This window comes from Tinamus guttatus, unplaced genomic scaffold (assembly GCF_059628265.1).
Source record: "Tinamus guttatus ecotype Peru unplaced genomic scaffold, ASM5962826v1 Tinamus_guttatus_pri_ptg000131l, whole genome shotgun sequence".
Classification (NCBI taxonomy): Eukaryota; Metazoa; Chordata; class Aves; order Tinamiformes; family Tinamidae; genus Tinamus; species Tinamus guttatus.
In genome coordinates this window covers 4026478-4040676 of record NW_028288665.1, presented here as the reverse complement: position 1 = coordinate 4040676, position 14199 = coordinate 4026478, and the positions used below count along the sequence as shown (strand labels likewise).

Below are 14199 nucleotides of genomic sequence, written 5' to 3'. Positions count from 1 at the left end.
ACATGCTCAAGTTTCAGTCGTGCTCAGCAGACATGGAAGCAATGAACAGGCTTAACATCTCTGAAAATCAGGCTGCATAGGTGCCTAGAAAATATAAAAACAGGTGTCTCAACACAGTCATCTTAACAGGAAAAAAAATAGCCTAGTTCTTTTTTTCTAATCTATTGAAAAATAGCTGAAGTATTGCTTACTAGCAAAAGCAGAGTATACTGCTTAATGGATCACTTGCTCATTCTGATACAAAATCCAGCAAATTCCATGATGTTTCTATTTCAAATTGAAAATGTTTTTACTAAATTCTACAGCCTGTTTTCCAACATATCATACTTGTTCCATTCCCTAAATTGTAAAAAAGCTAGAATTATGTTCTATACCATTTGAGAAGCTTACAGTTGGCAGTATGAATTGTGACATGACATCGTGTTTTACCAGTCCTGGAAGTTTAGTTTAGGCTCTCTTAATTACATAAAGTTCCCTTTTCTCACCTTGCCCTGGGATAACTGGGTGGTATGGCAGCCCAGAGCCTCTGGGATGCTAAAATAATCTGCATTAACCCTATAAACATACTTTTGCTTTGATGTTATCATGACTAGCAGCTAGCTGAATAATTACAGTTCCCTTGTGATGAACTTTCATATGATAAGAACGAGAGCAGCGATTAAAGGATGAAAAAGTTGCAAGACAGCTGATGTGTTTTTAGTTCAGGGGGAGAAAGGACCTCAGTTTATAGGAGGTGATTTGGGGCACGCATGTAGTGAAAGCTCGGGATCCCCATGGCACTGCTGCTGCTCAACGGGGCTCGTGCTCGCTGTGGGGAGCAGCCACAGGAACTGGTTGTGGCTCCCTGGCTGAGATAAGTTGATGCTGTTCCCTTCGGCAAATCATTGTCTCTTAGATTCCTCAAAGCTTTGTTCAAAGTACAGCTGTGTTTCAATAATAACTTATTTCTGTGCAATTCCAGTTCAGCGGTTTTTATTACATATGCTGCTAACATTTTCACATGAGTACTCTAGCTGTACACTAGTTCCCTGCAGTCAGCACTAATCCAAGATCATGCCAGGAGTTGCCTCTATTACTTTCTGTGCTACTAAACTTTTGTGTGTTTAACTATCACGAACGCTTCTCATTTTATTTTCCCTTCATTCCAGCATTGTTTCAGTTTTCCAAACCCCACTTTTTTTACCCATATTTGCTTCCGCAAGATTCAGCTGTAATTTCCATTTTTAAGCAATGTTTTCCAAGTACAAAGCTTTAAAAGAACTGTCATTTTCCCAATATGACATCAGAACCCACTATTTTTTTCTTTTTTTTTCAGCTTGGTTGGATAATGAAGTGTTCATAATAGGAAGGGACTAATGATACCAGCTCCAATTAATCACCACAGTACAAGTAGGTACAGTGTATGTTTCCTCTGTTCTGCTGTGTCAGTAACCTGGAGTCTAGACCAGAAACATCATCTGTAGATCTGTCTTCAAGATTATCCCAAGAAATGTGTGCAGACTGTGGTGAATCGTGTCCGCTGGCTGGTGGATTGGCGGTTTCGCAGCCAACACAAAAACAATAGGCAGCATTTTTTATTAAGTCTGTGCACTGTGAACAACAGACTAGGTCTCCTGAGGTAAATCACCTCATCTTGCAGCAAAAACCACAGTGCAAAATTTCACGTCACTTAGGAGACCATTCACTACTGACTTCTTTACTACATTTAACTACAATGATTGCACAGCTCCTTTAAATACCAGTTTAAAAAAAAGTTTTTTTTTTTTTAAAAAAAAAAACAATGTACTTAAGTACTTTTAAATCCGAGACTTTTAGTGCAACTTTCTACTCCACTTTAGGACATGTGCGTGTGTGTAAGAGAATAATTGTGGAACATACCCATGTCCTTCGGTAGATGGTATTTTTGCTTGTGGACAGTTGCTCAGAAGGCTTTAATCCATCAAATTCATCAGTTCAGGGTGTGTGTTTAAATCAGACTTTGCATCCAAGTCTCCAGAAGTAGAAGGCTAGTGCTCCAATCCACTGTGCTGTTGGGCTCATTAGCAGTCTTTTCCTTGGGCCTCCTCTTAGATCTTTACTCTGATGAAGGTAGCCTCCATTCTCAGGCCTTTTGTGGTGGTGTTTGATCATTTTAAAAACAATTTTGCTAAACTATTCAGGCTGCTAACTTGAACTCTAGGGCTTACCTTCAGCCAGTTCAAAGAGGGAAAGGACATGCTGTAAATAGCCAGCTTAATCAAACAACTTGGAAGGTCAGTGTGAACTGAGTACATAAAATTTTTCACAAAATTATTGTGGAAAAAATGTACTTCCAGTTGCCATTTAATCAAAATCAATAGCTGAGATTATTGCACCAGTATATTTAGAGAGCCAGAACAGTAAGTTGCTGAAGAAATTGTGCCTAAAAGACAGGATTTCATCATGTTTTTGTGGATAGTAACCCCAGATTATTTAATCCATTGCTGTAAATTCATGGGCTAGTGACTGCAAACGAAAAATCTGAAGTTTATGTGTTTTCTGTCCTTCCTAGTGACTCAGTGTTCCACCGAGGAAGAGCCTGATGATGATTGTGGCCCATTCTTAGAAAACATGTTTCAAGAGACAAGATTTCCATTCAGTGAATCATTTCAGGTAAAATCTCTCTTATGTCTCTTATGCTCATTTTAATAATAGTGGTTTGGGTTTTTTTTTTTTTTCTCATTTCAAGTTTCATTTTAGATAGAACACAGTCCCATCTGACCACCAAAGTAATTGAAAAAAAAAGAGAGACATTTAGTAACAAATTACCCAGTCTACCCTCCCTACCAAATCTTCTCTCTCTAGATGCTCATTGAGATGGTTTTCACCATTTTCATTGCTCATAGGAAGCAACCAGATTATGCAACGTTATCCATTATAGAAGCTGAAAAAAGGAGTGCAAAAAATGTACTGAGAATAGTTTGTTCTTGAGAATTTGTTATTTAAAAATTGAAATAAGTAAATGATAAATAAAGGTAAAAGTGTCAAAATTGGGACTTAAATCCTCTTACTCACATTTGTTAAATATTCAAATACTTTGCAAGTATTTAGTTTTCTTTCTGTGGAAGAAAATATTTTCTTAAATAAAAGTTCCAGAAATGATCTAAAATACCTCCCTATAACAATCTAATGCCTCTCCAGTCTACACACCAATTTTATTCTGTCTGAAGAAACCTTCTTTGAACTTAGTTCATGCTGGTTTGGGGAATGTCATTTAATTATACTAGCCTTTTTCACTCTCCCTTGATTTTTAATTCACTGCATCTTTCCCAAGTATTTCTGTTTCCTCTTCCCCAAATCCCTTTGCTGCAGCCTCCCCTACATTTCATTAATCTCTGCCCTTGGAAGTTGTCCTGCTTTTTCCTTCCCTGCAGGGTAACTGCTCCCTCACATACTTTCTTCATGACTGCTGCCTCACTTCCTATTTCTTCACTTCTTTACTGGTTGCTGGCCCTCTCTGCCCAGTCCCTCCTGCTTTGTGCATCTGTCTCAAAGTGCTGCCTACCAGTTTTTCCCTGGACTCCTTGGGGCTTCCTTTTTCCCTACCCACGTTTCTGCTTGCAGGCTTTGAGCTATAATTAGAAATGCCATGAAGAAAATACAAATCTAGCCTTCAAAAAAAAAAGAAAAAAAAAAAAAAGAGAGAGAGAAGCAAGTGAAATCTGCAAGGCCACAGGCCAGGCTCGCCAGAGAAGCTGTTAAGTCTGCAATAATTAAGAACATTTGAAAGTAAACCAATATAATACTAAGAAATATAGTGATAGAACACTACAGTAAATAATGCAGAACATAATAGTAAATAATTATATATTAATAATAATGATAAGTAAATCCTGCTGTAGCAGGATGTTGGTGCTTTCCCTCAGCTGATATCTCAGCTGATCCTGTACCAACTTTTTAAGCAACTAAATATGAAGAATTACTATCAGCCTGTAGATTTATTTTGTTTGTGAGAGTTTTCTGAATCAGCTCTTTGCAGCATATTTGGCATAGGGAAACACAAGGCTACTTGCTTTGAGTAGGGAATATAATTACATTTAAACTAAAAATAAATTAGGTGTGAGAGGCTGGGTGGTCAGTAACAAGTCATGTTGAGTACCAAATCACAAAATGGGTATTAAACACTAACTTATTTTTGCACGTGTGGTTTTTTTTTGCATCACCTGGACACAAAAGCTCCTCAGCAGCGATGCAGAGTGTTAAAAGAATAAAAATATTGCTGTGGGTGTTTTCGCTTACCATTGCTCTTTTTCCCTCTCCCTTTCTACAGACACACTCACACACAACCTGTTCCTGGGGCTGTACATTAGTGATCAGAGAACCGTTTGAGAATGGAAATGTCAAACATCTGCTCGTTAGTTTGCCACACTACATTTTTAAGCATCCCGAGCCATAAGTGTGCTGCTCAGAACTTTCCTAAGTAATTAAGTATCCTCCAGTATATCTTCCTAAGAATCAGCCAGTTAAAATGTACTTAAAAAAATATTCTTCTTTTAAGGATTTTGGTTATGAAAATGGTACTAGCCCCATTCTGTGCTCCTGTTGCTTGTCTTAGTTCTATGAGGCTCAAGCCTATGTCAGTTGTTCACGTATAACTTTAGGCATTCTCTAGTTACCTTTGGATTCAGGGCCTAATTCTTACAATTTCCTGAAAGAACAGGTTTCAATTGTTGATCTTCCCCAGGAAGGACTGGGAACATTGTCTATCACTGAAGCAGTCTGGGAGAGTGGCCTATGCTATTTTTTATACCCTGAAGATGAGGGCTAGTGGAGGAACAAGTTCATTAAGCTGGTCCAGTCCCGAGGCTGCTCTACATCGCATTTATCTACTGGAGATTCCCAAATGGAAAGAAGACAAGGAGATGGAGGCAGCAGTTCTAGCAGCCAGAGACTTCAGCTAATGCTGTAACATACCCTCCAAACTGTCACCTGTGAGGAAAAAATGGTGTGAGTTTCAGAAATGCTGTTTTCATGTTTCCAAATGACTCCTTAGAGAAGAGGCATCCTGAGCTAACTCGGTGAGACAGCTCTGTTTCGTACCGTTGAAACTGCTCAACGCAGACGAAGGAAATACTTAGCACTCATTTTTTTCTTCTTCTTCTTTTTTTTTAAGTGCCTGTAATCCCTAAAATACTGTAGGCTGAGGACAGGCCAGACCCTGTGGTGACTAAGGCAGCTAAGATGGCTTAGTGCCTGAAGAAGTGCACTTGGATTTGGGGGGAAACTTGGGGTTTATTTCCAGCTGTGCCGTTAGTAGCCCATTGAGACATAGAGTAAATTACTTAACATCTCAATGTTGCTTTAGGTTTTCTTTTGCTCGCTAAGGGCCTAATGCTAAGGTAACTTGACTTTCTGATCATTCAGGCCTGCACTGAGGGATAAATGGTGAGATGAGCCACAGGAGAAAGTGCCAGCACCCTGCTACACAGCTCCCTTGCTGCAAGATTTCCAGAAATTGAGGTAGCTGAGCATGGTGGTGCATCACTTTTACCCCCATAAGGGAAAGGGGAATGCTGTATGATAGTGCGTCACCTGGCAAATGCTATATGAAAGTTAGCTGCTGGTATTATCTGATCCGCTTTTCTGCAGGGTCTTCCATTGCAGGATTTTATTAAGTCTAACTTTGTAAAGATTAAGAAATATATTTAACTGAACTTTCTACCTTCTGTTTTGTATAAATATCTTGCTCGTGTGGCAGATGCACTCTGCAGTTTTACATACGTTCTTGTGGAGTCTCTGATCCAGGTAGCCCACATCTTGTTTGAAGAAAAAATAAACACACAAAAAAACCCACAAAAGCAAAACTGAAAATCCCAGCCCTCCAAGAAAACAGAAGAGTGGCATGCTTATTCATTTAAAGAAATAACTTGGTTGAAATGTAAAGTAAGTTCAACCATTTCTTTTGGTCTTAGGTTTCATAAAGACTTATTTCTTAAAGCATCCAAGGCCAAATTCTCTGAATCAGCAGGTAAGCGTTTCACTGTGTGAGGATGCTGGCTAAATCTTGCCTCTCAGCACAAGCAAGGACATCAGCAAGAGGATGGAGGCAAGAGGATTCTTTTCTCTTTTTCCCCACAGCAGATGCTGTGCCAGCATAAGCTCAAGCAGCAGGTGGGACCTCCAATACCTCTAATGTCCTCTGAAGCTGGAGAGCTACAGGTGGGACGGAAGGAGCTGACTCTCAGTGGCAGCCTCAGCCAGCCTTTAAATGCAGTCTTGAAGCGTTGGAAAGTCAGGGCTCAAAGTGACCTCCTTAGTGTGTAAAATACTCAAGGATTGTAAGAGATGGGACTTACTCAAAACTGTTTTGACCAAAAGGGATGTACAAGCATTAGAAGAAATACAAGCAACTTCTAAATACTGTGGTCTGAAGGAAAGAGTACTGATAATGTCTAATTGGAAGGGGAAGCGGGGATCTCATTTTCTAGCTAATGTTCATCTCCTGTTTTACCGCCAATACTCGTTTTAGTCTCTGTTTTAAGACATCATAGCATCCTCAAACTGTGGCCTTCACATAAGCTACACATCCTGTTTCTCTTCTCTCCTTGAAGAAATGTTATCAGCATCTCTGGTACTTCAACTCTGGGTGGGGACAGAGGTGTCCTCTTCTTGGGACAGGAGCTGGTGGCTTTTACGTCACCAGGATGGCTATGTCACTACTTTTTAATTAAATTAACAAAGCACAAAATGCTTTCACAAAACACCTGCTTATACCTGCACTGTATTGATAACTGTATTTAACATCAATGAGTAGGATAAGAGATGTGATTATTATTAAAATGTTGGAGGCAGTCTTCTTGCCCCTTATCATGTGTACCATCACTGTTCAGTAATGATGTCACGATATCCCAAAACTACACAATCCATATGCCATTTTAGGAAAACAAATACTTCAATTGTCACAAATAAGAGCAAACAAAAATGGGATAAAAGCCAGGACTGCAGACAAAATGTAAGGGATATCTGTATTTTTAAAGCTGTGCTGGGAGAGTGATGACTTTTTCATTAGACAAAACATATCCCTACTTTCCCTTTCACTGGCATAAAAAAAAAATCAACCATCTGCTTGAAATGCGACATGCAATCTTAGAGCAGGTTTTGATCATTTCAAGGCTTTACAAAAGTTTGAATAATGGAAAGTAGAGAAATGAAGCTATTTTAATTTCTCTTGCTCTGTGATAGCTCAGAGTTAGAATGCTTCTGCTGAATTGTTAAAGACATAGCACTTGTGACTATTTCATAAATACTGGTTGCTAATTTTTTTTAGTCATTACATAATTTTTTTGCAAACTGCAGAAAGCATGGATGTTTCTTAATGAAAGTGCTGTATCAGTGGCCAACTCACGTGGTCAGAAAATGCTTTTGTGCTTTTTTTTTTAATTGACAGCACTATCATAATATGTACTGATTCACCTTTCATCTTTTTGGAAGGATGGATATGTTTAAGACAGAAATATATGCAACAAAAAGATTTTATCTACAAGATTAGATTTCAGGTGCACTGAATTGAAAAAAAAAATCTTTTCCTATTTTGTCTATCCTCTTTATTTTATTTAATATGGACAGCTGCTTAAGGGTCTCTGAAGTTACAAAAGTCAGAGAGGGGATGTGAATCTTTATAGAGGGGTAGTACCAAACTCCTTAAAGAATACTCTAGAGATACTAGCCACAGGTGAATTATACATGAGCTGTCAGCCACTACAGATTACCCATACAGGAATTTGCACCAGCTTAAACTACAGCAATTTATGTAAATGTCTGGGCAAACAAGGCCTTAGGTTGTAAACTGTTAGGCCTAATCTACACAGTTTATATGTATATGCCATTCAGTCTGAAATCACTGCAGTCTCCCAATGTGAATAAAATGTTTTAAGGGCTGGGCTTGAAATGCATAAACACTTTTTTTTTTCTTTTTTCTTTTTTTTTTTTTTTTTTAAGTTGAGGCCTGACAGCAAGAGATATACAGGTAAAGATGCAAGTTGGCTACAAGGCTGTTGAGCTAGCTGACATTTCTACCACCATTGAAAGAGCAGATACAATAGAAATGGAGATGAAAACATTAAAGACACTTCATAGTGTATTTATTTTTAACGATACCTTTTGTGCGTGTGTGTGAGAAAAAGCTCTCCGATAGAATAAATGCAATTTGTAATGCTTGTAATTTTGTGGGGTAAACCAGGATATAGCTGCTCTGTCAGTCTACAACTCAGTATTAAGAGCTTAACAGTACTGACATTTATAAACAAAACTCTCACGTAATACTGCACAAAACTCAATGGAAAAAAAAATCAACCTAGATAAACTCCTACAACAAATGTACACAAGTTAAAATTTCAGTTTCTCATATGTGTTCTGAAAACATGTTTGTACTATTTAGTTTTGCATTTCTGGCATTTCCAGATCACCACGGTTGCCGGTATTTTACTTGGGATCTGGAAGGAGAGATCATTATTCCTTACATAGAACATAGGTAACTTGGAGAGGAGGAAAAAAAAAAAGTTCTGTGCGTTCCTGACATGCACACCTTTACCCAGATGTTTTAAAAGGTTTACAGGAACACACAGGGCAAACTACAACTCAGCGATGACACCTCACACGCATCACATGCAAAAAGGGCTGCTTGCGAAAGGAGTTGGCTGGGGACACATGTGGAATTGCGCCGCCTTTTTCCATTTGAATCCCTTTTCAGCGAGGAGATAGGGTACCAGGTGAGTTGGTACCAGTCACTTGCCCTCAGGCCAAAGCAAGGGGAAGAAAAAAAAAAAAAAGCTTAAGGTTTCTAGTCATCTATCTCACGAATAGCTTCTAGTGAAGCCCACATGCTCCAACAGCTGCACGAGGCCTACTCCTGCTAACTCCGCCGCAGGAACGGCACGCGCGCCCATGTCCCCCAGGAGCCAGCCGCGCTGCCCGGCCGCAGCCCGGCTTTCCTCCCGGCACGGGGCATCTCCACGCGTTCCTGCTCCTTCGCCTCGCCGCTCCGCGGCACTGCGCGTAAAGCGGAGGACGCCGCTGCGCCGCCTTCCCAGCGCCGGGACTCCCACGCGGGGACACCCGTGGCCGCGGGCCCCGCGCTGTGGCCGCTCGCGCTCGCCGCTGCCGCGCGGGGGCCCGCGATGGCCCCTGTCCCCGCGGGGGATGCGCCGCGTAGGGAGCGCGTAGCACCTGGCCGCGGCCCGGGGGCAGCGCTGGCTGCGCGGGGGCGGCCGGTGCGCGGCAGCGAGCGATGCTGCGCGCAACAGGCGGCCGCGGAGCCGAGCGGAGCGCCCCGCCACGTGATGCGCCTCCTTATCAGGGTGCGCGGGGCAGCGCGGGGGCGGGCCGGGGGCGGGCGCGCCCGCGGAGCGCAGCGCGCAGCGCGGCGGGGTCCCGGGCCGGGCCGTGCCCATCGCCGCGGCGGCGGCGGCGGCGGGGAGGGGAGTTCGCGCGGAGTTGGTGAACTTTGCACATCCCCAGAAACGCCATTTTGATTCCTTTTTCCGGAACAACTTTGCGGCTCCCTCCCGTGCGCGATCACCTCCCCCCCGGCCCCCCCGCGCCGCCTCCCGCCCCGTGCGCGCCCCCGCGGCCGCCCCCCCGCGCCGCCCATCCTCCCGGCATGTCTCGGCGCAAGCAGCCCAGCCCCAGCAAAGTCCGGCGTAAGTAACCGCGGCAGCGGCCCCGGGAGGGACCGGGGGGTATTCCTTAAGCGGGGGGTGGTGAGGGAAAAGGAGGAAAAAAAAAAAAAAAAAAGCTCCCCGGAGGGGGGCACGCGCGGCGGTGCGGAGCTCTGCAGCGTGCCGGCTGGTGGTGCGACTCCTTTTAAAAAGGAAATTGAAATGCTTTCTGAGCGAGAGAGAGAGAGGAAAAAAGTTGCTTTTAGAGAGGAGGAAAAAAAAAAAGTAAGGAGGAAAAAAGTTTGGCTGGCAACGGTGGAGATGATGATGAGTTCGAGTTCGTGCAGCCTCCCTCTTCCCTTCCCCCGCTCCTCCCTCTCCTCGCCTCTCCTCTCCTCCCTCCGCAGCTCCTGTTTTTTTTTTTTTTTTTTTTTTTCCTTCCCTGTTGCAGACTTTCTACCAACCAGCGGCACCAGCCGCCGCGGCGTTTTGCCTTCAGGACCTGATGCTCATCCATATTAAACCGTCTGAGCTCAGGAATCCGGCCAGATCATCCCCCCCTACCCCCCCTCCCGTCCTTTCCCCCCTCCCTTAGCCCCCCCCGCTCCTGCTGGAAAGTTTATTTTTAACCAAGCCACCGCCACAATTTGGATGGGGCTGCGAGGAAGCAACATCTTTTAGCCCGGCTCGCCCCCGGCTCCCCGGCCCGGAGCCGCTTTCCTTTTAACTTTTCCTCGGGGTTTTATTTTTTTTTATTATTTTCTTTCTTTATTTTTTAATTTTTTTCGGAGTTTGCTGCGGATCCCGCTGCAGCACCGTCATTTTTTTTTTACTTTTTTTTTTTTTTAAAAAAAAACTTTTTTAATATCCATTTTTTCCGGACGTTCGGGAGGGCCGAGTCGGAGTTTGGCAAAGTTGGGATGACGGCGCCCCTATCCAGGTAGAGCCCGGCTTGCGCCGCGCATCTCTCCGCTAACTTCAACCCCCACCGGGGGCGAAGCGCCGCGCGTGTCGCCCTCCCGCACCGTGATACCCCCCCCCCCCCCCCGTTCTCGGGTGGGTTTCCTCCTTTTTTTTTTTTTTTTCTTTCCCCTCCTCCCTTTCCTCTTTTTCCTCCCCTTCGCGCACCCGGCTGGGGACGTGTCCGTCTCCCCTTGGCGCGGGGGGGTGCGCGGCTGCCATTGTGCGTGGGGATGGGATGGGATGGGGCGGGATGGGGGGCGCAGGACACGCGTGGCGAGCGGGGGGATCCGCGGGGGGGGGCGCATCACGCGCACAGGAAGGAGCCGCGGCAGCATCCGAGACGGGGCGGGGGGGAGGTCCGGTACCGCGGGGTCCGTCCCGGTTCCGCTCCCCCCCCCCACCGCGCAGTTTGGCCGAGAGCCCCTGGGTTGGGGGGAGGAATGAACGGGTCGTTCCTGGCGTTATTGGGGTGAACACCGAGTTTGGCGGGTTCGCGGGCAGGGCCCCGGCTGCGCGCTCGCCGGGACTCGTCTCTTAGGAGACTGCGCTCCGGGATCGTTGCTAAGAGGCCGCCGAGGCCCCCCCGGCCCCCGTCCCGCTCCCTTCCCCCGCCGCGCCCGGCTCGTGATGGGGATGTCGGTGCCCCCCTTGGCGGGACCCCCCCGGCCTCGAGGCCGAGGGGGCAGCGGAGCAGCGCGGGGGGGCGGGCCGGGCCGGGCCGGGCCGGGCCGGGCCGGGCCGGGCGCCTGTTGTTGGGCAGAGCGGGGCAGCGGGCGCGTGGGAGAGCGGCAGCCATCGAGATGCTGCAACTTTCCTCTCTCCTCGCTCCTCTCTCTCTCTCTTTTTTTTTTCTCTCTCTCTCTCTTTTTTTTTTTTTCAAGAGCAAGCATAGGAGGGAGGGTGGTGGATTGAACTTTGTCATGTCGCAGATAAGTTTCCTCTGGCTTCTTCTCCCTGTGCTTCTCCCCCCTCCTCCCCGTCCGCACGCACACTGGGGATTACTCTTTTTTACTTTTTTTTTCCCTCCCTTTTTTATTTTGTTTTCCGACTTTTGCTCTCCTTTCTTGCTCCGCTTTCCCCCTCGGCCGCAGTATCCTCGCGTGCTCCACATCCGCGCAGGGCTGTAGAGGAGGAGGAGGAGGAGGAGGAGAGCGCCGCTCCGGACGCTGCACGTCCCACAGACACGGCCGGGCCGGGCCAGGCCGGGGGTCCCTCCGGAGCGGATGCTCTGGTCCTGCCGAGGAGCAGCATCCTGCCGAGCGGCTGGAGCAATTCCACTCGCGCAGGGGAGCCGAGGGGAGCGCGGCTCTGTCCTAGTCCCTCTCTCGCCTATCTTGCACGTTAGAGGAGATCAAGTGCTTGCGTGTTTGGGAAAGTAGTTAAACGCCTGGTTTAATTCTCTCTCTTTTTTTTTTTTTTTTTTTTCTGTGTGCATGCATGTGTGGGGAGGACTAATGTAGGAGAGGCAGAAAAGACAGTTTCTTGCTTCTCCAACTCCAGACCGTGGCTTAAAAAAAAAAAAACCCAAAGAACAACAAAAAAAGCAGTTTATTAAGGACAGGAGCAGTTGCTAAATAGCGCTGTCCCTTCGGCCCTGCAGCTTGCCCTATGCAGCTGCAATGGTGGCTGAAACTTTTTCGTTGAGGTCTGTCTTTCTGACACAAGCACCGAGTTTTGCTACCGCAGTTCCTGTTTTCCACAGGGTCAGCGTGCGTGAAAGGGATGCAGTGACTCAGGGTCAGGCCGGCCATATTTGTTTTAGGTTTTAATTTTCCCTTTGAGGGCTTAAGGGTATGTAGCCCTTCCTTGGTGTGCCTGCATAATGCCTCTTAGCCCGAGCAGGAGTTAGGTACATCCAGGGAAGAATAGGCCCTTTTGTTTGCTGGGAGCCCAGAAACAGCGTGAATCCATCATCCAATCAGTCCGAGGACCAGGGCTCGCCCTCACCTGCCGCATCCGGGCGCCTTCCTCCCTGCTCGCGCTCCTCGCTTTCCTGCCCCCTCGCCCTGCTGCCCCCAGCATCCCTGTCGGAACCGAACTTGTGTCTGGAAGCGGAAAAACACCATCCTCTAGGTACAGCTGAGCCAGCTTTCATTTTACCCTCATTTCGCAGGAAACTTCTAATTGTCAGGCTGTCATCTGTCTGTCAGGAGTGGCTGTTCTTGTAGCTACTCTTTCACATTTCTTTTAGTTACCTTTAAGACCCTTAGGATTTTTTTTTTGCCTTGCTATTAAGATAGAAAAAAAAAAAAAACAGTGTGTTTGGGGTGTGTGTGTTTGTTTTGTTTTGTTTTCTCCCAGGCCTGGGGTTTGGAGATTTGTGTGCTTGCAGGCTTCAGTGTAGTGGCACATCTTCCCCTGACTCAGCTCGTGCAGGTTGTGCACCCTGTCTTCACTTGTTACATCATTTACTGGCCCTGTGCTCGGGTGGCTTTTATTTCTACTTCTAGAGTCAGGAGATTCCTGAAGTTTCAGAACTGGGAAAAACAAATGTCTCCACTACCTTTTACTAATATCCATAATCTCCGTTGGTACCAAAGGCGACTGCAGTGCTTCCCAGGGCATGCAGACATTGACATCTGTAGTGCTTTTCTTAACCCTTAAGGATTTTTTCACTTTGTCTAAATTGAAGTCACACCATAACCATAACAATAGCTTGACTTTAGCTAATGAAAGCTTCTTAAGCAGAAACACAGTTTGGACTCAGTTGGATTTCTTATTTAGATAAAGACTGTTTTTGTATTTACATGGTATAGATTAAAAACATATAGATAAATCCCTTTGGTTATATTCATTATCCCTTGTAAAAGTAGGTGGTGCTTACAAGGTCACAGGATAAGAGTTGCTAAGCAGCTAAACAGAAGGATGCTAAAATTAACCTGAGTGCTTTTGAAGGGATTCACTTTTTAAGTTGTAAATTTCTTTTCGATAGATCGAAACTGCATTTATTGAGAGTAAAACATCTGAAAAAAAATACTGAGATATAGAAATAAAGCTTTCCAGAGGAGCATGCTGAGTGTTAGGGCTCCTACTTAGGGAAGTAATTTCACCCTCCCCCAGTGTGCCTAAATGTTACCAGGACTGGGCCTTTGATTTGTGCCCTTTGCAAATGTCCTTCCAGAGTTATCTGTTGCTTTACTTCTCCAAGAGCATCTGATGTATGTTGGATAGCAGCCTGTAGGGACAGTCTTAGAGAGGGAAAAAAAAAAAAAAAAACGGAACTGGAAAGGTTCCCCAGGAACAGGCAGAAAACAAGTAAATCCTGCTAGTCCTAACTCTGTGCATGTGCAGGAAAAGCCTCTTTTAACTTTTGATGAATGATACCTAAAGTTTGGAGATGTGTGTTTTATGTATCCTCTCTTAAAACATGTGAAATCATGCCTTTTTCTTTGAATGTGGTAAAGGTCGTTTTGATAAAAACTAGCACATTATTGGACCACGTTAGTAACAGATTCAGATGGCCGCCTTGATGATATGGAAGTTTCTTTCTTGGATTGCAATTTCACTTAGAGGAGGATCGTAGTGCTGCTTTCAGTTCTCCTGAGGGGAGTGAGAACACCTGTTGTTTCATGCATTTTTCTGTTCCCTTCTTTCAGAAATCAAGCAAAATTGCCAGGGACGG

At 45.2% G+C, this 14199-nt stretch overlaps 1 protein-coding gene across 1 annotated transcript in view; it reads left to right on the top strand.

Annotated features, from left to right (window-relative positions):
• The first annotated feature begins 9586 nt into the window (after window positions 1–9586).
• The window catches only part of RREB1 (ras responsive element binding protein 1), a 119918-nt gene continuing 115305 nt past the window's right edge, over window positions 9587–14199 (top strand). The window contains exon 1 of the mRNA XM_088521749.1: window positions 9587–9656. Within this exon, the coding sequence (XP_088377875.1) occupies window positions 9617–9656 (40 nt within the window). The 5' untranslated portion in view covers window positions 9587–9616. The remainder of the gene's footprint in view (window positions 9657–14199) is intronic.